Source organism: Odontesthes bonariensis, chromosome 20 (assembly GCF_027942865.1).
Source record: "Odontesthes bonariensis isolate fOdoBon6 chromosome 20, fOdoBon6.hap1, whole genome shotgun sequence".
Taxonomy (NCBI): domain Eukaryota; kingdom Metazoa; phylum Chordata; class Actinopteri; order Atheriniformes; family Atherinopsidae; genus Odontesthes; species Odontesthes bonariensis.
In genome coordinates, this window is record NC_134525.1 from 15,155,971 (window position 1) to 15,181,751 (window position 25,781).

Sequence of the window (25,781 nt, forward strand, 5' to 3'; positions counted from 1 at the left end):
TACCCCGTGGCTTTCAAGAGGTGTGATAGTTTCTAACGTGAGAGTTTCAGCTGAGAGTTTTACTTCTGCTTTAGCTTCAGCTTTGAGAAAGATCACCTCTGTTTGTAATCAAGCACTCTTTGATATGATACAAAATTCATAGCTGAATCAATGACTGTAAGCAAAGGAGCAAGCTGGAACGTATCCCACCTGTCATTGGGCAAGAGGCAACACCCTGGACGGGTTGCCAGCCCATCACAGGGCCACATAGAGGCGAATGAGACAAGCAACCACGCACACTCACTCCTAGGGACAATTTAGAGTCACCAATCAACCTAACATTTTCCATGTAATTCATCCTAGCTTACAGTTTAGTGTCAGTGTAAAGAAGAAACCAATCATACTGTAAGTATTTTGTAAATACTGGGTTGTTATGTGGAAAGGAGAGATAAATTACAGCATGAGGTAGTATCAGCAAGTATCTTGGTTGGCAAGTACTTGGTTCCTGTGGGGTGAAGGATTGGCACAGAGAATTATCTGACGATAGCCTGCAATCCTTTCAAGTACTTTGGTCTGGTTAGTTCTTAATGATAAAGTGCAGAAAAAAACATCATTTTTTGCAACTAGTCATGCATGCAAATAATCAACCCTTTTCTAAAAAACCTTTGGAGATTTCTTCTATTGTTGCAATACTGTTTGATCCATCTCTCAAATTTTCTGAAAATGCAGGTTCTGAAAATGATTTGGACACATTTAAAATCATTCTGCATATGAAGTGCTCTAAGAGAGCATATAAGAGTACTGTTAGCTGCATTTGTTTGTTGTCTCTCTGTGTGAGGGTGCTCAGGAACTGTTTTCCAGCCAGTGAACTATGAGAAGAGTATTATTGACATTGTGAGAAACAGTGGGTTATAGTCGCTACTGTTTGTCATCCATTGTTTCTAGATTGTTGAAGTCCAATTAGAGTTTATCAGCTAAGCCGGTAACCATGCTACCACTCAGGTAGCACAGGATGACTTTGGACTTAATTATCTTTGGTGCTAAACTTCAGCTTGCGCTCTGTGAATATAAAGGGTATGCAGTTTATTGTGCCAGCAGATTAAAAAAATAAATCTCAGTTTAATTTTTACAAACTGGAAAATAGGTTGCTACAATTCATCAAAACCACTAGGATTCCAAGCTTTGAAACATGGATTTTAGATTTGGGGGCTGCACGGAGATGTGGTGATTAGCTTTGTTTCACCTCAAAGCAAGAGCATTCTTAGTACAAGTCTGGCTGAGGCCTTTCTGTGGAATTTGCATTGGCCCTTGGAGTGTGTTACCCAGTTGCAGGTGGGATAGTCTCCAGCTTATTGTGACAGTGAACTGGATTAGGCGAGTATAGGAAATGGATGGATGTTAGATTTTTAGTGAGTTGCTTTTGTACCTTCAATAGTTTGACTAACCAATCAGGCTATTTTGCATCCCTTGTTTATAATCTATAAAAAACTTTGGTTACTATGTAAAAGTACTGTGTGATTACATGATAACAATGACAGAACAGTTTTCAATATACCCGGTCCTGAGTAAAAAGGGGAAATCTTGTATACTTCTTCCAGCCTGCTTCTCTGAAATTCTGTTACTGGGTGAGAAGTAGAGAATGTTGTATACTTAATAATCCAGCCAGCTTGCCTGAGGTACAGTATATCATGCAAGATGGGGAGGATCAAGTAAGTAATAACACTATACACGTGGGAGAACGTATAAGAGTGGGAGAACAGTTTGAGTTCTATCATTGTATATGTTACTGTCTCGCTGTAGTGAAGTTAAAAAGCTTAAATTAAGCTAGATTTGATTAAACTTGCGATATATAGTTTGTATTACATCATTGGGTTTTGGATTGGGTTTGGCTTTTGTAAACGATAACCCTAGAAGCAGAGGCGGACTTTATCATTAGGCATAGGTTGGCAATTACTATGGGCTCCAAGCTACCAAGGCCCCCAATAAAGTGATCAGTCAACTTACTGCAGCGATTTTATTTCCAATTTTAACAAGGTAACTGTGTATTTCATCAAAAAAAGATCAACTGAAATGGCAAAGAAATGCTCAGTTGATTTACAAAACATGATAATGGAGCTCATTGACACACCATGATAACTCAAAGAACATTGCTCAGTAATGCAACTTCTTTTTAATAAGAGGATGTAGTTTTATAAATGAGAACTTACATGAAAATTTACATGCTGGAAAAAAATCTTAAGAAGATTAATCTCAATTTCGAACTATCAAGCAGACTTTAGGCCCTGAATGCATGAATACAGGTGTTTTGAGAAGATTTTTCTAAGCATTAGCGCAAATTATCACCATGCAAACACAGTTTTGGGCAAATGGAACGGAACTTTTTTTAGTTCAATGCCTTTCAAGGTGAAGATTTTCACTGAGTTTGACTGTAAAGATTATTTGTGGAGTGGATAACGGGGTTTTTGGCTTGCGACCTCAGATCATACATCCCTATCCCCTTGGATTAACGTCACAAAGGTTAATGGCAAATTTAGCCAAGAAAGCACTGGTGCCCTTGTTAACAGGACTTTTTACATGTTTGCACATAAGCCAACTTCACTGTATAACAATGGGATCAGAACACATTATGGAGAAGCCACCGTAGCCAGTTTTAGTATTAGACCAAGCAGGATCCTGAGCTGGTGGGACAACTTTGGGAATGAGGCTATTTTGGCTGAAGAATGGTAAGAAAATGTTTGTATGTCCACGACATCGTTGTTGTATTTGACAAAGCTGCTTCACCTGTACACAGAAGCTTAGTAGACTGAAATCATCTTTTAATCCTGACAAACTTGTTGCATGAAGACAGTGTCAATCAGCTCTTTGCCTGAAAATTCAAAAGGATCTTTAATTATTCGGTTTCTTTATAGTCTCATCAAAGAGTTCCAGAATGGCGCCGCTCTAGTGGTAGCTCTGAACACAATGTGTCTGTCTTTGCAACTTCTTGAGCGTTTTTCTGTGAAAACACAGATTGGATGTGCTGCTAGAATGATTTCTGCTGCAAACTCTGCCAATTTTGATATCGGTTATGATGCACAGCCATGGCGATGAGAAAAGATGTTCTCATGTTGGAGCCGTTGATTGAGCTTTCCAAAGCCCAAGTAATTCTTGTAATACCTAAACCAGACTGGCTGAAAAGGAGATGCTGAGGATGCAGAGTGGGGAAAAAATGGAGAGAAAGGAGGAGGAAGTACTTTCCTTGATCATCATGGGAAGAGTGAGATCACTGGCAGATAAAATGGACAAACTTGGAGTGCTGACAAGAATGCATACTCAAAAAATTTAACATTTATTTCCTGAGACATGACTGCAGAAAACAAACCTCTCTATTCAGTTCCTCTCTACAAAACTATATGGACAGGCAGAAACTACAGACAGAGAGGTAACAGTGTTACATGGTACTAAGAATGTGCGTCTCTGCTCCTGAGTGGTTGAACTGTTGGTTGTGAGTTCCTTTCCATGCTGTCTACTGAGCTAATTCAGCTGTTACCTGCTGATGCCCTGTGACATCATCAGCAAAGTTTTTGCCAAGCTACAAAACAGCCAAATTCATTGAAGGCGATCTCTAAAGATATCTATCACACCTCTCTCTGCTACACTTAAACTTTGTGGGTATGCATACTCTTTATACCAGTTTGTGAGCAGGAAACACATGTGGCTTTTGTATATAGTTATTGTTAGTGCATCTCACTTTTGATGTCAAGGGGACACATTTCACTCCTATAAGAGGGTCTTATCGCTGCACCTAATCTGTAACTTCTAATTTCATCTGTTGAAGTGTGCTTAGTTATGCAATGTGACAGAACTGCTTCTTTGATCTAAATTATGAAAACAAGTTGACCCTTTTTATGAGCTAATCTCATTTATTGATAGACTATTTCAAAGAGGATCAAATGTCTACATGTTTAAATATGTTAAAATAGGCAACAGTCAGCAATTCTTCTATTGTACAACAATACCTGATTTAATACAGTTAGTGAACACATACATTTTCCCTTCCATTCCTAAATTTTTGATGTCACAGATGTAGTCACAAACCTTTTCCTTTTACATATTTTGGGTACCTTTACAGGAAATAGTGTTACACCCTTAAAGGGTTAATGAAGTTACCCTTCAGTGGATCATACATTAACACCTTTGGCAAAGGCTTCAGTGTGCAGTCAAACATTAAAGTAGCCTTCGTCAAATTCATAAATGATTAATGTGAAAGTGCACCTGAAACAGAGACAAAGGGAAGTTGTAAAAAAATACTTCAATGAAAACAGCACAGCCAAAAGTCTAAGAGGACTCTGCTAAAGCCCCCATCTCATAGTACTGTGCAGCGTGTATAGTGCTCACACAATATCCCACACACATACATATATATATATATTTATATCTTTAAAAAAACGATGCAGTGAAACAAAACAACATATCTTTAAAATAAGATAAATATTAAATAGTTGTAACCATCCTTAAAGTCAAACGCGTGTTTATTTATGGAAAGTGCATCTTTAGTTTCCTCCACAGGATGAGTCTTTTTGATGTGAGAACGTGTGTGACCACACTGAGCAGCATCAGGAAGATTGTCATTGACATCACTATCACATAATGGCTGATGCTGCAACAGATAAAAAAAAAGTTAGACAAGTTCACGTGTAAATATATGTATTGCAGATCCATCAAACAAGAGCACAAGGAGGGAGAGGAAGACCAGTGTGTGTGTGTATGACTATGTGCTAATCAATTCCAAATTAATAACATAACTGTGTGTTTCCAAGTTAGCGTACCTTGTGCCAATGTCCAACCAGCTGCCGTAGTCTTGCACCATGAAGAAAAAATGCTGAGGAGGAGGAGGGGCGAGTTAAAAATGTATATTGAGTAGCAGAAAAAAAATCCTTCATCAAAGATTACTGCAACGCATCTTAACCCAACATTAAACGAGAAATTTGAAAGTGACAGAAAATGCCTTACCAGAGCCATCACATCAGAGATCACTAAGACAATGAGGAACAAACTGAAAAAGAATAATGAGAGACAAACATGCAAAGGTATGGACACGTTAAAATCAATATCTTGCATCCACTATAACGCCTGTGTACTTCAGGCCCACCACGGACAGTCAGTTCATACCATCTTTACGTTTCAAAAGGGGGAACTTTGCTCATACTGGATCACTAACTCATGTTATTTGAGTTGACTAATGGTTTAAGAGATATGCCTGAGTAACAGTTAAAGAAATGTGAACTGCTGTCTTTTTTTTAAAGGCAGCAGGAACAGATTACCTTCTTGATGAGAGCTGTGTTGCCACTTGGATGGTCTCAAATGTACACATTACTATGATGAACGGTATGATAACCTGGAGGAAAAAAAGACCATTTTAATGTCTAAATTCAACTAAGTCCCGACAACATTAACGCTATTGACAAAGAGAGCAAGACAGGAAGATTAAAACGTTTTTAAGCATGTGTCCAACACAATTCATATAGAATAGATTTAATTTGGGTCTGCAAGATAAACTCTCCCAATTGGAAACACGGTATATAACAAAAGAATATATATATATATATATATATATATATATATATATATATATATATATATATATATATAAAAAGTAAGCTTAAGGTACAGTACCTTCCACATCATAAGACCTCCCATGATAAAAGGGTTGAAAACAGTGAGGAAACAATAAACAGAGGCCGGATCAAAACTAGACAAAAGGAGAAGGAAGTAGAGTTAGTAACAATGGACAAAACCAGGCCGTGAATCTACATGTTCAGAGTAGAAAAGTTCTCTTGGAGGACAAGGTTAAACACTTCATTGCTATACTTGAACAGAATCTTCAGATATTAGTGTTTTTTCATTTGAGTACTATTTTGGATGCTTTGTTACTTTTACCTGCTGCACTGTCGCACCAAAATGAGTCCTTTTTAATCCTTACACTGTAAAAAGAGGCTTGTCAGTTTAGTTGCAACTCATCTGATGGGAATTATTTAGAATTAGCTTGCTTAATTTGCTTCATTGTGCACCTTCTCATCATAATTTGGTGTATCCATCGGTAATAAACCGACATACAGTATGAGGAAGTCATAATATAACATGACTGAACAAAGAAGAGGGACACTTAAATGTAATGTCTATGCCAAGACTGTGGCCTTTTGGTGAACTGTTCAAAGTTTTTGTCTGTAAGAATGATCATATCATACGCATTATGACAGTATTCAGTGTATATTGTTTTTATTATATGTAAAGTTGGTTAGCTTTGAGAGTATTAAAATTATATTATGATGTAAAATTCGATTAACGACTAAAGTTTTTAGCTTTTTTTCTCGAACTTTATTTCAGAGCCTGTACATTTTCACTTTTACATTGGCAGATAATTTGAATAAGTACTTCTAATTTTACCCAGTACTTTTTTGCATAAAGGAAGTTAAAACACCCTTCTAACTGAGGCCAAACACAACTTCCTGCCTTTTACCACACACTTCAACAGGAGATTCATGTACACAAACAAACACATGAATGAAAGTCTAACCTTACCTATTAATGGATGCTATATTCCCTGTGCCAAAGAAAGCTGTTATTATGAAAAATACCTAAAGAAAATGTAGTCAAGGAAAGACCTGAAACAATGTCAATGTTTTTGTAATTGAATGTTTCAAATAGGCGATGTTAAAATGCTAAAACAGTTCTTTCTGGGTAAAGTTTATTCTAAGCAGCACCTGTAGACTAAAAAGTTTCCTCTGGTGCCAGTTGGGTATTTTTTTCTGCTTTAGCCACGGCACATTTTTTTCATGTTCTCATAAGAAGGATACAAAAAAATACGATCTTCTAATGTCATCCAACTTCAGTTGTCGGATCTTGGTGATGTCGATGTTTGCTGAGAAATCAATTGTGGACAACTGAAAGAAAGCAGACGCACACACATGCCGATAAATCCGCTCTAAGGCAAAAAAAAAAACCAATAATGATCACCATGGAGAGCTACCTGTAAACCCAGCTCATCAATTACAGCGTGCAGTCATGAGTGCACCCCTTGTTTTGAAGAAGTGTCTCAGTCTAGATAAACAAGTACTTTTCAGCTTATTTACATGTGCAGTTCTTCAAGGCTCCATTCTGGGCCCTGTCACGCTCCTATACGTTCCCTTCAGGGTCCACTTTAAGTAGAAATAATACTCATCTTCATTGCTTTGCAGCTGATATCCAAATCTCTCTGTCCATAAAATTAAAACTAAAGATTCATTGAAGCACCTGCTGGACTGCTTAAATTACGTCAATGCACTGATGAATCTAGGAGCAGGTCTTTCAACAATGAGACTCTTTATATGAGCTTTTTGGCCATTAACTTTGTACATGAATCTCCTTTAGAAAGGCTTGGTGTGATGTTTGACCAAAAATCACTTTTAAAACTTGACACGACTTTTCACAGGAACAAATAAGTGTAAAAATGTGACACTAGCGATAGCTGTTCTCATTCGGCTTCCCTTTTGTTACAGGATTGGTTTCAAGACTTTGAGATGTGTAGCTACCATCAAATTCAAGATGAGCTAATATTTTTCATTAAATCGTAAAATGTCCCACTTTCAACATTTGATTTATTTTTATTTTTTTCTAACAACAAACATCTACCTCTTGTCTGCCAGAGGCACCTTGAGCGAGCAAGGCCTCCTGCTCAATGTTGATCCACACAAACATTAACCAAGATAACACGGGAGGAAACAAGGCCTCTGACCTAGTTGGGAGAAAACAGAAACGTTAGACATATTTCATGAACTTGCTGCTGTGGTAAAACTCTGCACAAGACCTAATTTGAAGTGTCGATGTGTGCGTTGTCTTACCCAGTGCTGAGCAAGAGGTATGTGGATGTAAGAGACAAGAATATGCTAAGGAGTCGATGGAAAAGACGCGTCGAGCTCAGCAAAGGAATGAATATCGAAGATGCTGAGAAAAGAGGAGAGAGGGCAGTAGTTCCAGGAGGACAAATGCAACTGGTTTTTACATAATTTCACTCATGGCTTTAGCATCCAATAAATACAGAAAAAGTTAACTACACGGTAATATAACAAGAACCTCTACTGGAATTTCTGCAGTGTTGAACACAGGCAGCTCACCTCTATCCACCTACCTAATGTGCTCCAGCTGATGATCTGATTAACAAGGGGTAGGCCCTGTTTCTGTTGCAGGCTGGAGTGTGTGAGGGACGGCACGCATGCACACACAGCCACATGGAGCATCTGTAGAAATTGACAGAAATCACTTAAAGCAAATTTAGCACTAGACATTATGCCACAAACACCCAACACACAAAAAAAACATGCTTTGTGTGTACCTGAGTGAAAAACTGCTGCCTGTCGCTGAGGTGCAGTGGCGTCTTCTGTCGGGATGACCAGAGGTAACAGGCTGAAGTGAAGAAGGTAAGCAGACCCGCACAGGTGCTGAGTGAGCAAACATCACATGTTAGTGTGTGTTAAAAGGCACTTTAAAGGTCCACAGCTTTATGCATCCACATGTATGGTGTGTAAAGCTCCCGTCTTTAATATTAGTTTATATAGATTATCTGCCTCCACAAAACGTTCTTTAAGTCCTGAATGTTAGTGATCTGTATCTCTGGCCTGAGGCTGTACATGGTGTGAGGGGTGAGTGAGATTATTTGTGTTACCTTTAGGTTTAGTCCTTATGTCATAAGTACTTCCTGCTACAGACCCGTTATTTTACAACTCATTATTATGATTTTGCTTAGTGAGTTGCGATCGACAACGGGACGTGATCTGAAGCAGGTTGAATAAAATGTTATACCGGTTCAATTAAACATTTGTAAAAAGGTGTCGGGTCAAACTAGTGAACATGAAAAAAGAGCCACTGCTGACACTTTGAGAAAATTACTACACTGTTTGGTTGAAAGGTGAGTGCAAAAATGTCTATCTGATATTGTAACAGCGCCTATGAGTAGGTGGTATTTATGAGTACAGAGTCGGAGTATTTTATTCTTGGCTTAGTGCTCCTTCAGTCATTTGTGTACAATGCGTTGAAAACCTGTCACATTACAGAGCGTTGTGGAGCTTCTTAGATTAACTGAACTGACCTTTGACTATTCTCTGGCATCCATCTGTAAGGACTGATGGAATCCAGAGGTTCAGGTGTAGATTGACATGCATTCAGAGTTTTCTTCCAATTAAGTGAGGTTGAATGGTGTTGAAGGCGCAAAAGCAATCCACAAAGAAAAGTCAAGACCAGTGATTCAGGCCTCTCAAGATAGCTATAGGTGCTATACAGCAGCGTTTATTACAACATTGTCCACAACCCTTGGTTATTTGTATGCAAACTGGCATGGCTCGGCATGTATAATGACCTCCTGAAGCTGGGCAAAAGGACCCTTTCAAAGCCTCTTATGACCAGGGATGTTAATGCCACAAGCCAATGAAGCCACAGATGGAATTGCTCTTTTTGGCCACAGGACCAACTATTGAGAATTTCTGGAGTAACGGAGTTGCATGTTTCTGGTAGGGAGTGCTTAAAGAGATGCCAGAAAACATCAGTCAGCTGGCTGTGGCAGGTCTTCAGCATCTGCCCACAGATCTGGTCAGACCCTGGTTCTATGTTTGCGTTCATCCCCCTCAGCACAAGTTCCACCTTTGCTCACCGCATCTCCAAGTCTAGCTTGGTCGGTGACACTGGGGTGAGCCAAGCTATTAGCTTTTACTTCTCTCTCAAACTGCAGTAGAATTACCTGAGGTTCTCCGCCATGTTCACAGAGGCTTTAGTACCAATATGTGATGATGCTAAGTGGTTATTATTTGGGAGGCCAGTCAGTGTTTCAGTACCTCTCCCCAGCGGTACTTTCCTTTAAGAGTTTCTCAACTTTCTCCTTGTACCCTCTTTTTACTTCTCACTATTTTTCTATGAAATATTGCCTTATTACTCTGACCTGACCTGACCCGAGTGTCATTTCTGAGAGTTGTCACGAATGGGACACTGTGGCAAATATTCTGCTAAATGTAAGCAAATAAAGGAAGTACTTACACCAGATGTAGGTTAGGCTCTCTACCCACAACCGGCATCAAGGGGAAAGCAGACAGACAAAGACAGCCCAGAAACCAGCTCAATGAACGGAACTGTGCAGAAAAAAAAAAGATAGCTGCTAACAGTAATGATCATGGTCCAAGTCTACTATAAACATTGGTCAAAATCAATAAATTCTTGAAACACAACACATACATACACTGCAACATGGCTGACAAGTACATGTCAGCCATGTTGCCATGGTTTTCTGTACACCTCCTAACAAACTATATCAAGTGATTCCGTGTGGAGGTTTGGGATATTTATCCTTTTGAAGTTAAAAGTTAAAATTTTATCTCTCTCTCTCTCACACACACATACACGCACACACGCGCGCGCGCACACACACACACACACACACACACACACACACACACACACACACACACACACACACACACACACACACACACACACACACACACACACACACAAATAGGAAATCCCCATGAATTGGTGTCCTATCAGATTTTGCGCCCCCACCATGTAGGGGGAAAAGCAGCCTCTTTAGCCTCTCTCAGAGGTGCGGATGAATTTTTTGTGATTATTTCAAAAATTTGGAAGGTGAAATGTCTCAAAATTAAGATCTACTGTAAAAACCCACATCCCTTTTAATTCATTATTACAAAAATGAATGAACCCGCTGAGTAAGGACCTAGATCTTAAAAACGTATTTCATTTCAGATAGAAATTTGTGACATGACCTAGAAGTGAAATATCATGTTTCACTGTACATACGTTAGCACCTCTACCATCTATGTTTTATATCAGTAGCTAAATGCATTAAGTCACTGCAAAAGTTTAGATAATTAGCTTTGTTGTGACTTCTGTAATCAAAACTAAATTCTTCTCAATAAGAATGCATTGTTTTGAGAAAGAAAAGATCAATAAATGTATGACATCATGAGAGTACAGGATTAAATAGTAATAAAAAAAAAATAATAAAAAAAAGGGCCAAAATCATGTAGTATCATTTGGAAAAGAACATTTAAGAATAATTAAAGGGACCGAATATAGCTTTGATAACTGCAACATTTTGCAGTTATGATCAGGGAGATTTGGTTGTGTGTTCATTTTTCCTTTAAAAAGAAAACCCCTCATTATATTGGAAAACTTCCTGAACGGAGACACTGTTTTCCATAACCATGAAACTAAAAAATTAAACATAGCGTGAATTTTCCAGGGTCAATGCGACTCTAGGAAAATGATCTATTGGGTAATTACCTTGGCCTTGCCAAAAAGTCCTGACAGGAGGGGCCACAGAGAGAGGACAGCCAGGCCTACAGTCAGCATGGCGCGGTGGAAGAAACTCACCACCTGAGGGCAGCAAAGTCACATGAAATAGCAGCTGGAGGTGTGTTCACATAAACCCTAAAAACTTATCTTGCGATTGTTCACTGCAACAGAAATATGTCTTTAACTGTAATGCTTTAAAGACACCTACCAGCAGCTCAATCCCAAATGCCACCAGCACAAAATAGCCAAAACATTTCCAAAGCGGCAGAGTGGGGGCGGACCGGATCAAATCTGTTAGAGCGCCAGACCTAAAATGGATCATAGAAAAAAGGTTTGGCTGTTTTTACCTGTGATAAAAGAACGAAAAGTGACAAATGTGGCGAGGCCAGCCCTAACCATTCACAGACAAGACACGTGAATGGAAATATCACTTCAAAGAACCTAATTATCATCTCTATGGCCTCGGCCGGGCGAGCATGTGTCTGTGATGTAAATGAGACGCAAAGAAAAGCTGCCATTTTCATTAACTCTGCAGATGTGTTTTCAAATCCTATGTGTGACTACCCCCATCATTTTAAACAGCTTCATACACAAATCTGCTAATATTACAGCTCCACAGCATAATCTATGTTTGCAGACATATGTCATGTTGTCATTTAGTTACATTTTACTCACTCTTTAAAAACGGAATACCACACAGGGATGGGCAGCAGGCAGTAAACATAGTAAGTAACAGGGCTTCTTTGGACAAGCAGGAACGTGGTGATTACCACTGCCACACATGTGCACAGCCTCGCCAAATTAGGACTGGAAATCTGCACACACAGGAGATTTGACATCAACTTAACAAGACTTTCAAGTTTCATTAGCAAGTCTTGGTGGAATGAATCTAAAAAGGAGATTACACACCCCCATACCAACCTGTTTAGTGAGATTTGGATGTCTGTTGAGGCTAGCGTGAGTTCTCAGAATGACTAAGATGACGTATGAGGTCCAGCCTACAAATCCCAGCACCACGCTGCAACCCAAAAAGAACCTGTCATAGGTGTGGTAGTAAACCAGTCCTTCCAGAGAAAGGGATATCAGAGACTGGGACACAGAGATCTGACGGGACAGAGAAGAGGCAAAATCACATGTAACGCTTTGGTAAAAAAAAAATAAAACGTGGCATAAAACCATGTGAATAATCAGTTTTCCATTACACTCAAGTTTACTGCTAAATGTTTGTACCTGGAAGCGGCAGGTTAAAAAACGTCAGGTTGACGTGTTAAGAGTATCCGGAACAAATCTAAAACAAATTTCACTTGTTCCGATATTAATTCACCAATAAACTGGAGACGAACCTTTCCTTTGATACTTACAGCCTCATTGTACTTCTCTAGTTGAATCAGTATCCGGACTTTGCGTGTGAGTTCTCCTTGTTTTGACTCAGTCAGGAGTCTGGAAATACGGAGAAACAAAGTAATACAGGTGAAGTGTGTCAAATGGTATTTGAAAGTTGTCTGGAACGCGCCGACCAGCTAAGAGGGCAACCCTTGTCTTCATACATTTCCACCCACAAAAGCTAATCTAAATAATGCATTGACCTGGCTTAATTTTCCTTAAAAATTTGGGAGAATTATTGTAAACTCCTTTCTCAGGTACTTTGAAAGTTTTCTTCACTTTAATTTGAGAACTCCTCAGTAAACATGGCCATGAAAGTCATTTCATCTTCCTAACTCATTTCCTGTTAGCAGAGGTCATCAATTTTCATTTGTCTTCTTACTGGTATGGTGTAAAGAGAAAAGGCAAAGTTGTCTCCTTTTTCTGGTCCATTTTCACCTGTAAAAAATAAAAAAAAATAGCTGATTTAGTGTAATTAATAACAACATCACGCAGTGTTACACATGACTTTATGTAAAAAGTTACCAACAAAGAACAGTTGCTCGTCAATATCTACTGCATAGCAGAAAATCTTAATGCGATACCTTGAACTGCTCCAGTACTTGAATAGCATTCATGTACATGCTTTCTGCCTTGAACTGGTCACTGTTGTTAAGGTAGAGGAGCGGTAACACACCCTGAACGGACACAAATCATGATATGTCAATGTACGTACTGTGTTACTTTGGGAACACTGTATTACACATAACATCTGTTTGCAAAAAAATATTTTTTCTTTAAAAATGAAAACTATTAGAATATCTATTCATCCTTAGTTTATCCACCGACTTACAACCGAGTTGACAGGGATGGGCAGACCGATGAGAGAAGCCATGAGTGGAGCAATGTCTGCCTGAAAATTAGATAGAATAAAAATAAAACACCAAAGCCTTATTATAAACAGTGCACCTTTTAGACATGTGGGAATTAGTGGTGCTCATCTTTCAAAGGGGCTTTTTTTTTTTTTTTGGTGATCCTTACCTGATTGACATCAACTCTACGAATGTGTTCCAATTTCCAATCTAAGAGAAGCAGCAGAACAAATATGGACAACAGCAAAAAGTCCATCAGACATTTGGTGTAAAACCTGGAGGATAATCTTGATCTTAAAAGTGGCAGCTCGTGTACCTTGAAGGTATCCATCCTTATACAGTTGGGGCTCTGTGACTCTCTGGGCATTATTAACTCCAGCTCCCCACACCACCAAAGGGGTGAGTGTCTCAGATGCATGGCCTGCACCATGGGAGCCTGTAAGCACATGCACGCAAGCATGCCAAGATAGAAAAATGAAACGGCAGTGATTTCTATGCCTTTTTTGAAGTATTTCACACAAACAACCCTTACCCCAGTTTGTCATGCCATGATCAGAGGTAAACACATATGCCGTCCTGCCATCATGACCAAAAAAGTCCTCGACAACAGACACCAGCTCAGCTACACCCAGGTCTACGAGGGCAATGTTGTCTTGGTATTCCCTGCAAAAAAAGACGAAATACAAGAGAGAGACATCACCTTGCTTGTTAATGAATGCTGACTTGGACGATTCTGAGAAGAGAAAAATCCAGATCCAAAGTAGCCTACTCACTGCGACATCGGTCTATGAGCATGTCCGTTCGTGTCAATGCCAAGCAAATGCAAGAAGAATACATTCTTATCCTCGAGTAGACTGGCCTTCAGGGTGGAGTTAGACTTTGCTGACTGAAATAAGGACTGTTGGAAAGATAGATTATTGTTTGATTTTTTTTCTCTAAAAAAACATCAAAACCTCACTCATAGCAGCAACAAAATCTTACGTTACGGCACAGTTCTGTTTTGCAGTAAAGCTTAGAAACGCAGTGGCCTTCCATATCAACTAAAAATGGCTTCACATTTAAGAGAATTAATCATTTGAGAACAAATACCACAAGCATCAGATACAAGTGCGCTTTACATTAGCAAGTCAATTTTCCAATTTGTTTTTACAAAGCTGACTTAATTGCTATCGATAGATTAGAGAATCAATAGATGGTCATTATTCCAGGAACCGTACTTTGACTTGCGTAAACACCCAGCTGTCCAGCCTGGAAGCATCTGTGGAGGCGAAGTCCTCTTCCTCAGCTGGATATGTGTGGGTGTAAACATGGTCTCCACTGGCACCTGGACGCACCCAATTCATTTATAGAGATACATTTATAAAGTTATGATAACAAATAATAACAATCACACCAAGCTTAAATTTTTATTTCCACTACATTCAGTCAATATCTGTGACATGTTTTTTTTTTTTTTTTTTAAGATCACTAGGTTAGTGGTTCGGTGGCTGATGTTCGGGAGTGTGTGTATGCATGTGTACCTTTGGCAAACATAGGCAAGATATCAGGGCTTCCCCAGCTCCAGGTGTATCTGCTCTCATTAAACACTGAATCAAACTCGACAGGGTTCTCCTTCCAGCCTGAAAATATGCACAAGAAAAGTCAGCTGCTATTGCAAAGAACCCCAACAGTATAATCCCATAAAGACACATTGAGAAGCGGATGAGACTGAAACCTATTTTGATCATTACAATAGCAGACTCTGTATAAAGAAACCAATACATGCACTCACCTTTTGCGACCGCACTGACATCCTCATAGAAGCCTGCGATGAGGGCAACATGACCGGGCCGAGACTCAGTAGGCACGCGTGTATGTGACACACCCCAGGTACCAGTCTCCTCTATTACACTCCTGAATGTGGCAAACAGACAAACAGGTGTTCACGTGTCTCGCACACTTAAGATAATACATTAAAAAGTAAATACATACCATTTCCCCTGCTGAACAAATTAATGAACTTACAAACAAAAAGGTTTTTGAAAGGTTTCCTGACCTCAGGTACGGAGTCCTAGATGAGCCGTCGGGGAGCAGGGTGAAGAGACTGTCAGCTCTGAGGCCATCTGCCACCACCAGCAACAGTCTGGAGGCCGGGGGTGCCAGCGGCGTGGACTGTGGTGTCATGCCATGAACCAACGGCGATGTGAAGTAGATGTCGAAGATGGATAGGAAGAAGACCACGTGGACTGTCAGCCCAACCAGAAAAAAGGTGATCATCCTCATTTTTGAGTCACTGGTTCTGAAGGACAACCGTGAAGATGCTTTAGATGGCGGTAGGAAGATTTCATTTGAAGATAAAAGTAAGAAGACAGAAAAAATAAAGACAGAATTAAATGACACGTCCAGACAGTTGTACAGTCTGGCTTTACATTTAAGATTACGACAGTCAGACAGAGGAGATACTAGCTTTAATGTAACAGTGGTTAAGCCAAAGCATGTGTCATGGAAAGGCTGCTTAGGGACAGGACTAATCTGTTCACCATATGCCATTTGCCAAAAGATAATGTCATACTTAATTTCGGCACATTTTGATGGCAATTGTGTCATCATACTAACAGCATTTTTAACAAGGGAGACTTACTTATAAATAAAGTAATTTTCTATTTCTATTTCTATTTCTTCTATTCTATTCTATTACAAAATCAGTTACATATTTGACCATGCAAAAAGTCGCCTTACCTGAGTGTGGCCTCAATAGGACCTGAACACAAAAACGGGGAATGGTGTCTAGTTAGAGACCGAATGGGAGGGCGCACCTATCTATCACGATCAAACAGTTTGCCCATTCATTTGTTAGACACATTCACAGGCTTTTAGCTTCATTCAATTTAATCTAATCGTACCCAATATACATCCAGAGAACCAGCAGGTTGAAGTTCTGTTGCTCCAAACAAGATCAACGAAATCTATAAGAGGATGCTTTTACAAAACCAACTGCCACTCTTTCTAATAAGATTACTACTAGAAATACAGACACCACGAGCATCCACTTCCTTGTTGTGATTTTGACGTTAACTGTAGACGCATATGCTTTACAGTTGGATTGTGGGTATTGTAGTTAAACAACATTTTGTTTCCCAGTAGGTTTTCTCTTTGAAAACATTATAATATTGAATAAATTAACTTGTTATTTGACTATTTGAATTATGGTATAGTCTAACTGGACACCGTCATTACATAACCTTTTTTTTTTTTTTTTTACAATATATTAGCCAGCATAAACCATCATCTGTTAAACGTGCCCTGCCCAGTTCCCTCAGAAATATCCAATTACTTTCCAGTATCCCATTTAAGAGGCGGGCTTCGGGATAACATAACTCAAATTTAGCCAATCATAGTCTCCTATTCCTTTTCCTCGTAAAAGCCACCTACATCACTATCCATTCAGGAAGAAGCGGGTCTGATTAGCTTAGCTAGCTTAGGTTGCTAAAACATCTTTATAGTGAAAAAATGGCGTCGGTCAACCCGTTTAATCTCAGCGATTCTGAAGAAGAAGCTGAAAGGCGTCATAATGAAACAGTTGACACAGAGAGAAGCCCGAGTGACGGAGCGCCAGGACCACCGCCAGGCAATCCTTTCTCTCCGCCTGCAGACGCCGAGCCCCCGACGCTCCTGCTGTCTAGCAACCGGACGAGCCCCAGCGTTGAGGGCATCTCGGTGTCGGCCGCGGCCACCTCCGTTATGGCAGGCAGCACCGATACACGAGTATCTGTGGATGTCATAGCTGCTCAGCTGTTACGGGACCAGTACATTCTAACGGCCCTGGAGTTTCACACTGAACTGTTGGAAGCAGGCAGAGAGCTTCCGCGGCTGAGAGATTATTTCTCCAACCCTGGCAACTTCGAGCGACAGAGCGGCACTCCACCTGCCAAAGACCAGGTACTCGGACCCGGAGGACCACTGAGTAAGTGACGTTAGCTGCTCTCGATGCTACAAGTGAAAGTCGCACGCTTTGTATTTAATGTGGTTTTGCACAAAGATAACCCATTAGTTGGCTAACGTTAGCTTAAAACGTTTTTTTTTTTTTTAGAAGTCAATTGATCTTGAGGTATCAGCTTGCTGCTCGTGCCCTACCGCTCGAGGGCCGCAGTCATCAAACGGGTTTTGTGGGTCAGCGGTCTTGGCAGCTAGAACAGAGCACCAGGGAATCACAGAAATGTGACTAGGCCATAGCATAATGTCAGCTTGCTGGAAGAAGATTGCTCTTGGGGGGAAATGCGTGATATCGTGACAGACCTGTGGTTGAACTGAGCACTGTAGGAAAACAATCGTTATTCTCAGACCACCGTGAAGTCAGAGATCAGAATCGGCGAGATAAATAGAAAATATAGGTAAGAAATTAACTGGATTCTTGTACAGCCTGCTTTTGTAAGTATGTATTTACGTTGTGAGATGTCAGAAAGCAAATTTGAGTTTTAACAGGGGACTATAGTTAGCAGAAATGTTCTTATCTTGTTTTGGACAACACAGGGATGTATTAGAGCTTTTGATCGGTCCTTGAAACTTCATTATCTGGCTCAAGGGGACAATAAATGGTTATATTGCTCTGTATCAACTATTGAAAATCATAATCTGTTGCACCTTCACCCACTTTTAAGCAGTTGAGGATGGCTAGGAAGGTTATTGGCCCATAAACTGGCTTGCCATGCAATTGGTAACCACAATCCCTGCCCAATCCACAAATAAAGCCTGCTGTAGAGCTCAGGGAACAGCATAAACTTGATTTTGAAATATTGCACTGGAAGAAATCAGCTTTTGGCTTATGTGGATATGGAAATGACTCATCCTGCTGATATAGTTTGAAAGCAGGGAAAAAGTTGGATGGACAGCAATGCAGGTAGAAATTGATAGTCACACACCCTACGAACACCCCCATTTTCATCACTCTTAACATAAATCGACTGTTTTTGCTTTACTCTACTCAAAAGTAGTCAAAAATAGGATATTTATTTATTTACTCGTCCCTGTGAAAACAGGTGGTCCTTTGAGCTTGATGAGAGAAGCGCCTCCTGGACTATAATTTCAAGCAGAGAAAAATAAAATGTATGTGTTATCATATTTGAGGCAAAGTGAAATCAAATTGCTGCTACATTTTAGTTGTCGTGACGTGCGGGGTCATTTGTTTCACTTTGTCCTCCCTACAATCCCAGATTAAAGTGAGTGTTTTAGTTTATGAATCACTTTATTATAACAAAATATTGGCACTGCATTTCTAATTGAAAGTTGTTCAAAGCCAGCGAAGCGGCGAGTCTCGAAGATGCGTTCTCACTGTTGGAAATTCTGCACTTTTCCGGTCTTTGGAAACAAAGCATATGGTGACTATGTTGAAGAAAGAGAGCACATTGTTTATAAATCAGATGATTTGTAGCAGTGAGCAATGACCTGACCTGCCATAAAGCAGAGGGTCTTTGTTACCAGCCATCGGCTTGTTAACGCAGATGACAGCTATTCAGATTCTTGGTATCCCTTGCATGTTAATAAAATCACACTCGTACAGTTCAATAAGTGATTTTGTTGTCTTTTTTTTTTTTTTTTTTTAGAAACCATGACATAAAACAAAAATTCAAAGATGTGCACATTAGTTGTACAGGTCTGGTGGTTACACAAGCAGGATATCAGAGAAAACAGGGTTGGGGTTGGTACACAAAATGATGAAATTTAGAGGAAACTGAAAAGTCAGATCTACTATAGAAGGGGAAAAATTAATGAAAAAATAATAATAGTAGACAAGTTGTTCTTCTCCATCTGATAGCCAAGACCTCGTGATCAATGGAGTATTCCTTGTGTTTATAGGATTCCCCAATTACAGTGTAACATTCCGACATTTGTCTGAAGTTCTTAAAGAGGGGATGATATCTTTCAAAGTCTGTCGTCCTCTGTAGTTGAAACAGCAGCTGGCTGTTAATACAAGTTTCTCTTTTCAAATGAAACCATCATATTCAATAAAAAGTCTTAGAGAGTGAAAACTCTAAAGAATCTAGATTATAAATAATGTAACCATTTGGAAATTATATAGACTTATGTGTGACTTATGTGTGAAGGTGTTAGAAAAAGTCCATGGCATGGTCGCAACTTATGATTAGAATGTATAACATGTTGTGACGTGTTGGCATGGTAACCTTTGAGTTGTCGAGGAATGAAAGAATGATCCATCATTTGATGTTAATTTGCTTTACTATGCTCAATCCATATAGTGTTAAAAATTGTGTTTTGTTTTGTTTTTTTCTTTCTAACATTGTCTGATGTGGTCCTGAGTTCTCTGATAAATATCCATGTTATCATCTTGTACCACATAAAATGCAAAATGTAAGCTGAAATGAATACAAAGCCTGTGCCTGTACGCTGTAAGCAGTATACTGCAGTGACAGTGTTCATGGTTCATAATCGCTGCTGCAACTGCAGCTGTTGCTCTTGGCCACATGACACAGCAAGACATCTCCCACCACTTTGTTAATTCGCAGCAAGGTGGCACGAATGATAATCTCTTCCCCATCATTGGATAGTCGGGTAGTTATTTGGTCATATGACAGAGTTTAGGGACGGCATGTTAATTGTTCCACACTGGATTTACAGTAAGCTGGCATATTTCTGAATTTTATGTGGTTTCATCACAAGAAATTCAATGTCTGTTTGTTGTTGTAGACAGATACAAGTGCATGAAAATACATGATAAAACTATTTCCCCAACTATTGTGGTCATTGTTGTTGTGATAAAGGTTATTCAGCACAACTGGTCACTGAAGTTGGAAAATGTGTTTATGCATTCATTCATACATTCATGTATTTATTTGTTTGTCTATTTGCTTAAGTTCCCGATCAGACTCCTTTAAATCAAAGGGAAAGTACAGCTTATGTTTCCATCATCTTATCAGAGCTGCAAAGCTGAACTGGCAGAAAGTGAGTTTAGGCTTTGAAGAGGGATGCACTTGATTGGTAACATAAAACCAAATGGAAGCATCTTCGTGAAATGGAATGCAGAACAACAATAACTCAATCTCATTCATCCATTCTTTTTTTAAAAATTTTTAAAAGCTAAACCTATGACTGAAAATACTATGACTTGCATAGTCATTAAGGCCCTCATATCCATCCATCCATTTTCTCTACCCGCTTAATCCAATTTAGGGTCTCGGGGGGGCTGGAGCCTATCCCAGCAGTCTTTGGGCAAGAGACGGGGTTCACCCTGGACAGGTCGCCAGTCCATCACAGGGCCACACAGAGACAAACGAGACAAACAACCATCCACGCTCACACTCACTCCTAGGGACAATTTAGAGTCCACAATGAACCTAACATGCATGCTTTTGGGCGGTGGGAGGAAGCCGGAGTACCCGGAGAGAACCCATGCATTCCCGTGGAGAACATGCAAACTCCACACAGAAAGGCCCCAGCCGGGAATCGAACCTGGAACCCTCTTGCTATGAGGCCACAGTGCTAGCCCTAATAAAATGACATATGAAACTATTCTCATTAAAATTTCATATTAACTTTAATAAAAGATTTTTAAAAAAACCCACCATCTTGGCCCGAACTTTGAGACGTTGCTTTCGGTGGATTCACATTTGTGAGGAAGCTTTTATTACTCTAACAGTATTTTTTTTTCAGAGAAGGTTAGTTTCTCTCGATCCGTGCATGCTGCTCATCTCTGCAAAGATGCTCCTGCATTTGTTCAGTGTTGCTTGTTTTACTGTTGACATCCGCTTCATTGTGTTGTTGCAGCGGTAGAGCCGACATCAGAAAAGTGCAAAGATTCTCATTTATGCTTCACTCAAAAGTGTGTTAACTGCTGGCCCTGGTTGTTAAGTATACCTGGTGCAGCTTGATAGAACATTAGTTTCTAAAGAAATGAGATGGAGCCCTCTTAACTTAAAGAGGGAATCCAATGAAACTATTTAAAATGGATATCAACCAATAATGATAAATAGCCAGTGGATTGGCACACCCCTGCCATTTAGTTGCATTTCCTATGAGTGTGCCACATCTTTTATGCGATCTCGGGACTTCCCATCCTTTTCTGTCAGGGGGCAGGGAGTTGGTACTCTGTGAGAATGTGATAAATGATATTGTTGATATTGTACTGGCAAGCCTCCAGCATGTGTGTGTGTGTGCAAACACAGGTGGTTTTGTGCAGGTTTATGTTGTCTGTGTGAAAGCATCTTAGCAGCAGTGCACTGTAATAAAACTGTATGTTGGCATTTGGTTCTACTAAATAGAGCAAGAAGAGCAAAAAAAAAAATCTATAGAAACTATGTTATTCTGTGGGGGGAAAAAATTGATATGGACCTTTTAATATCCTACACATCCGAAATGCATGTTTGTGAATCATATTTGTTCAGTCACACAAAATTGTTGTTATCTTATGCAATACTTTTACTATGATGTTGTGACACAAATGTGCATACAGTTTTTTGTTCCAGTGCATTCTTTACAGTTTGAGCCCATTGTTCCCTCTTCATAAGCACATTCTAGCCCAGGCTTTAGTCTTTAGCCAAAAACATCCCTCAATTAAAATTAATGAGCTTGTCTGGTATTCCATTCTCTCTTGTTTCTTGTATTTGTATCCATACTTTTTTTTGCTGGGAAGATCGTAGCCACTCACAGCAAAAATCTGCGCATATTATCAAGAAAAAAAAAAACGTTAGACGTGTTCCCCAGAGGAAAAGCAGATGAGTTGAAATCAGCATGACAGAACGAACAATGACACGCATAGAAAAAGTCACCCAGTGCTGACATGCTCTCCCTGTGCAGTCACAGGACTGAGGGTGCGTGTATCATTCATTCATTCATTCATTTGAACACGTGATGCACACAAACACGCACAGTAAAACGGAAAGAGAAAATCTATTCCGTACGCTTTTTCCATAGTTTTTAAGGTTGTTGAAGATTCAAATTAAGCAATAAATGAAATGAGAGAAATGAAACAGGTGTTTTTGTGTCAAGTATTACTCTTGTTGGCATTGTTAGATTATAGTTTCACCACTTTGCTACCTCTTTTTTTGTTTTTTCTATTTTCCTTTTCAAATCTCATTGTATTTAATGATCTAAAGTTATAATCCACTCAAAGGAAGCTTTCAGACAGCAAATGAACATTAACAACTCTGATGGTGGGCACCAACAACGACTCTGTCAGGTTATTAGTTCTTGTTCTCTTTTATTTCTAATCTTTACTCACACAGCCAACCGCTTGGCTTGACCTTCTACTGTATCTGGATATCAGAAAGCAAGCAGGCCAATCTCACACTTGCAATTGCAACGGAAAGAAAGCTAACACCATTGATGAAGATACCAGAGCAGCCTAGCTCAGTGAAATGTGAGCACGAGTATTCTTATTTATCAGCGTTATCTGGTGATTCAGGGAACGGTGTGTTTGCTCTTACTGTACTCGGTTGTAAGGCTGCTGTTTGGTGAGAGTGGGCGGTTCCATTAGGTTAAGTAAAGTTAGAGTATTTTATGACCGATTTAGTTTTCCCCAAGAGCAGTGAGGGAGTTATTTCTCCTGTATTATATAAACCTCCCAAGAGCTCAATTCTTTTTCTAAGTTTCTGTCATTTGACTGGTTAAAAGTCCATAATTGAAATAATTGATCCCATTGTGAGCCTTCATTCCTTTAACCCTGAAGCAAGCGTGTACACCTAAAGCAGTATTTCTCAAGGATTTCCTAATGTGTTTTCTCATTTCTAAACTGTCTGAGCAGCGGGATTGTCTGTGGAATCATTGCATGTGATCGTTTCCTTGTCTCACTGCGACCTCTGTGTCTGTGTCTCTGTTCAGATCGAGCAGGCAGCATTAGCACCTTGGACTCTCTGGACTTTGCGCGTTACTCAGATGACGGCAACCGAGAGACGGACGAACGGGTGGCAGGTAAGAAGAACCGTACTGTCAGGGCTCCACACAAAAGAGACCCAGCTCACCTCTGGGAGGTACACGATCGGGAGAAAAAGATATTAGCTGAAAAGGCTGTAGAAGAAAGCTGCATTAACGCCTGTAACACTGGCATCAGGGTAGGGTTCTATTAAAGTGGGCACTGCTTTATCATGCCTGTTTGAGTGAGTGTTCCTAACAGCTGGTGTAAAATTAACATGATTTTAACGATATCTTCAACCGCCCACTAGAAACAATGTTAATTGACAGAAGGTCGTAATCTCTCGGGAAAAGAAACGCACATTCTCACATGCAGTGTGCGTTTCTTTCCTCACCTTTGTTGAGGTTTTTGTGCCTCCTCCTGTCAGCCGTCCCACTGCGGAGTTACGCGTGGTATTTCTGGAACGGGGCCTGTCTCAGCATTCTTCCAAATCACACTCCCTTTCCCCCCGTGGCTCTGTCGTGACACACCGCTGGATAGTTTTACTGAAAATTTATTCACAGCTTTATCTAACACCAATAACGCGTGATAAAACAACGCCGGCTCTAAGAGCATCTGCTAAATATGAGCATGTGATTCATTTTCAGGTGTTGTGTGATTTTTAGGCTGCTGATGAAAGACAAACAAGCATATTAAGAAAGTCTTTATTGCTCTATTGCAGAATGCAGAGGAAACTATGATGCCGTGCAGGGACTGTTCATGTTATCTAGATGTCACCTTGATCTGATCTGTCTTTCATAAATGCCAACATGAACACATCACTACACTGTGCCACAACTTAACAATGGTTAACGTAATGCCTTACCACATTTTTGGTTGGTAAATGTTAGTCACTGAGCCCCAGAAGGCTGGATTTATGGATTGTGAATAAACATGATGGTAGAAAAGCATGACAATTTTTAATCAAGTCTTAATCAAAAGTATTGTAAGTGGACATGCCTCATATGTCAGCAGTTAGATGGTTTACTCACAGTTTGGGGCTGTTATCAGTTGATAATACCGCACACAGCATTACTTAATGAGAGTACAGCTAAAACCATGCAGCAGAGATGTTCGTTTCACCTCGCAAACAAAATATCCATCTTTTTAAATTTACCTCTACTCATTCATTTCCCGTCCAAATAATTGGCACCTTCCCCCATCCTCTCTTCACTTGTCAACCACCCCTGCTCTCATCCCCCTCAACCTGTTCTTCTTGCCAAGTTGCCTGCCCCCAGCTGTCTGACTCTGGGTTTTCTGGCTTCCTCCTGACGTTGATCAAACCCCAGTGAAATTCTGGACAAGTCACTCCATCCAGACTAGCCTTTTTTTCTCCTTTTTTTTTCTCCTTTTTTTCTCTCCTTTTTTTCTCTTTTTTTTTTTTTTTTTTGTCTTTTTCTGCTCCCGTTTTTAAGTTCTTGGTTTTTTCCATTTTGCACCGATTGCAGCCTTTGCACTCTTAGATCTGGTGGGAAAGGTGTGAGATCGAGCGCTAGGCTAATGGGTTTGACATTTTCTATTTGGATTCATCAACTGTAGTGAAAAGTTACCCAAAAAAAAAATTAGGATGTTTCCTGAAATATTATCAAGCATCGTATCTGGGTTTCACACTTTCTCTGCTGGCACGATCAAACCCCCGAACTAAGAGGTGTGAAACCCGCTGTGACGATATATTTTAGGACAACAATGAGATCGGATCAGATCAGATCCAAAAAGCAGATGTTCAGTGCACAGGTATGCAAACGTGTTTCCCTGCTCCATCGCTTTTTACTTTTTGCGTGTGTTTTTTACTCTGACGTGTTCCAAGATCTTGTGTGTTGTTTTGCTTTTTTCAGTGTTGGCTGTTAGCGATGAGAGAGATTCATTTAGCAAATTAACAAGTAGATCCAAGCATCTGCTGCTTCTGCGTGAGATGGCAGAGACGGCTTGTTTGTGTTATCATGGATTATGTTCTTTTTTTTGTATTTAGGCAAATTCAGGGAATCGGATCTAAAACAAAACCCTAATGTCTGAATTATGTTTAGACACTTGTTATTATAGCTTCGAATATTTAGTTGTTTTATTGTTTCATGGCTAATGTGTGAAGAATGAGTTCCCTGAGCAGTGGCTGTCCTTCGAGTGGATTGAGACCAAATGTTATCTTTTTTCTAATAAAACATTTGCCTGGAAAGAAACCTGTGTCAGACAGCTTCTAGATTTTCAAGAATATACGTCAGAATTTAACTTGATTTGCGTACCTCAGCTACAGTTGAAATCAAATTAAACCCCATTTATGATTTCAGTGCAACCAATTGGTGGAAAATGAGGGCAAGAATTCCTGAAATTGAGACGTACCTCAGTGCATTACACACACCTGTCAAACAAACATCGAG

The 25,781-nt window shown here is 39.8% G+C and overlaps 2 protein-coding genes across 10 annotated transcripts in view; one reads left to right on the forward strand and one right to left on the reverse strand.

The window, feature by feature from the left end:
- Window positions 1–3,295: 3,295 nt before the first annotated feature.
- Window positions 3,296–17,866, reverse strand: pign (phosphatidylinositol glycan anchor biosynthesis, class N). Of its 3 annotated transcripts, none has more exons than XM_075452836.1 (29): window positions 16,248–17,866; window positions 15,565–15,807; window positions 15,301–15,422; window positions 15,050–15,148; window positions 14,747–14,853; window positions 14,303–14,427; window positions 14,062–14,192; window positions 13,846–13,965; window positions 13,699–13,739; window positions 13,511–13,570; window positions 13,263–13,355; window positions 13,061–13,116; window positions 12,657–12,735; window positions 12,217–12,399; window positions 11,971–12,110; window positions 11,504–11,603; window positions 11,284–11,376; window positions 10,021–10,112; window positions 8,330–8,435; window positions 8,126–8,234; window positions 7,839–7,941; window positions 7,630–7,732; window positions 6,816–6,902; window positions 6,541–6,596; window positions 5,635–5,710; window positions 5,283–5,356; window positions 4,972–5,014; window positions 4,788–4,840; window positions 3,296–4,618 (listed from the first exon to the last, which is right to left on the reverse strand). In XM_075452836.1, the coding sequence occupies exons 2-29, from the start codon at window positions 15,789–15,791 to the stop codon at window positions 4,495–4,497; spliced, it is 2,802 nt and encodes a 933-aa protein (XP_075308951.1). In that variant the 5' UTR covers window positions 15,792–15,807; window positions 16,248–17,866; the 3' UTR covers window positions 3,296–4,494. The 3 variants fall into 3 exon arrangements, with proteins under 3 accessions (XP_075308951.1, XP_075308949.1, XP_075308952.1); XM_075452834.1 differs by having other exon boundaries at window positions 15,565–15,829; XM_075452837.1 differs by lacking the exons at window positions 3,296–4,618; window positions 4,788–4,840; window positions 4,972–5,014; window positions 5,283–5,356; window positions 5,635–5,710 and adding an exon at window positions 5,732–5,942 and having other exon boundaries at window positions 15,565–15,829.
- Window positions 16,946–25,781, forward strand: part of relch (RAB11 binding and LisH domain, coiled-coil and HEAT repeat containing) — a 36,044-nt gene continuing 27,208 nt past the window's right edge. For all 7 annotated transcript variants that reach the window (XM_075452827.1, XM_075452828.1, XM_075452830.1 and 4 more), the window contains exons 1-2: window positions 16,946–17,472; window positions 23,340–23,429. In XM_075452827.1, the coding sequence (XP_075308942.1) occupies window positions 17,019–17,472; window positions 23,340–23,429 (544 nt within the window). In that variant the 5' untranslated portion in view covers window positions 16,946–17,018. The remainder of the gene's footprint in view (window positions 17,473–23,339; window positions 23,430–25,781) is intronic.

What these genes read in the sequence shown, in the direction of transcription:
- pign (XM_075452836.1), bottom strand. Translation starts at nt 15,791, where the DNA reads ATGAGGATGATCACCTTTTTTCTGGTTGGGCTGACAGTCCACGTGGTC. An exon ending in CATCAGCTGGAGCACATTAG is followed by an intron (nt 7,942 to 8,125) that starts GTAGGTGGATAG and finishes CTCTTTTCTCAG; the next exon opens with CATCTTCGATATTCATTCCT. An exon ending in ACACAGCTCTCATCAAGAAG is followed by an intron (nt 5,015 to 5,282) that starts GTAATCTGTTCC and finishes ATTCTTTTTCAG; the next exon opens with TTTGTTCCTCATTGTCTTAG.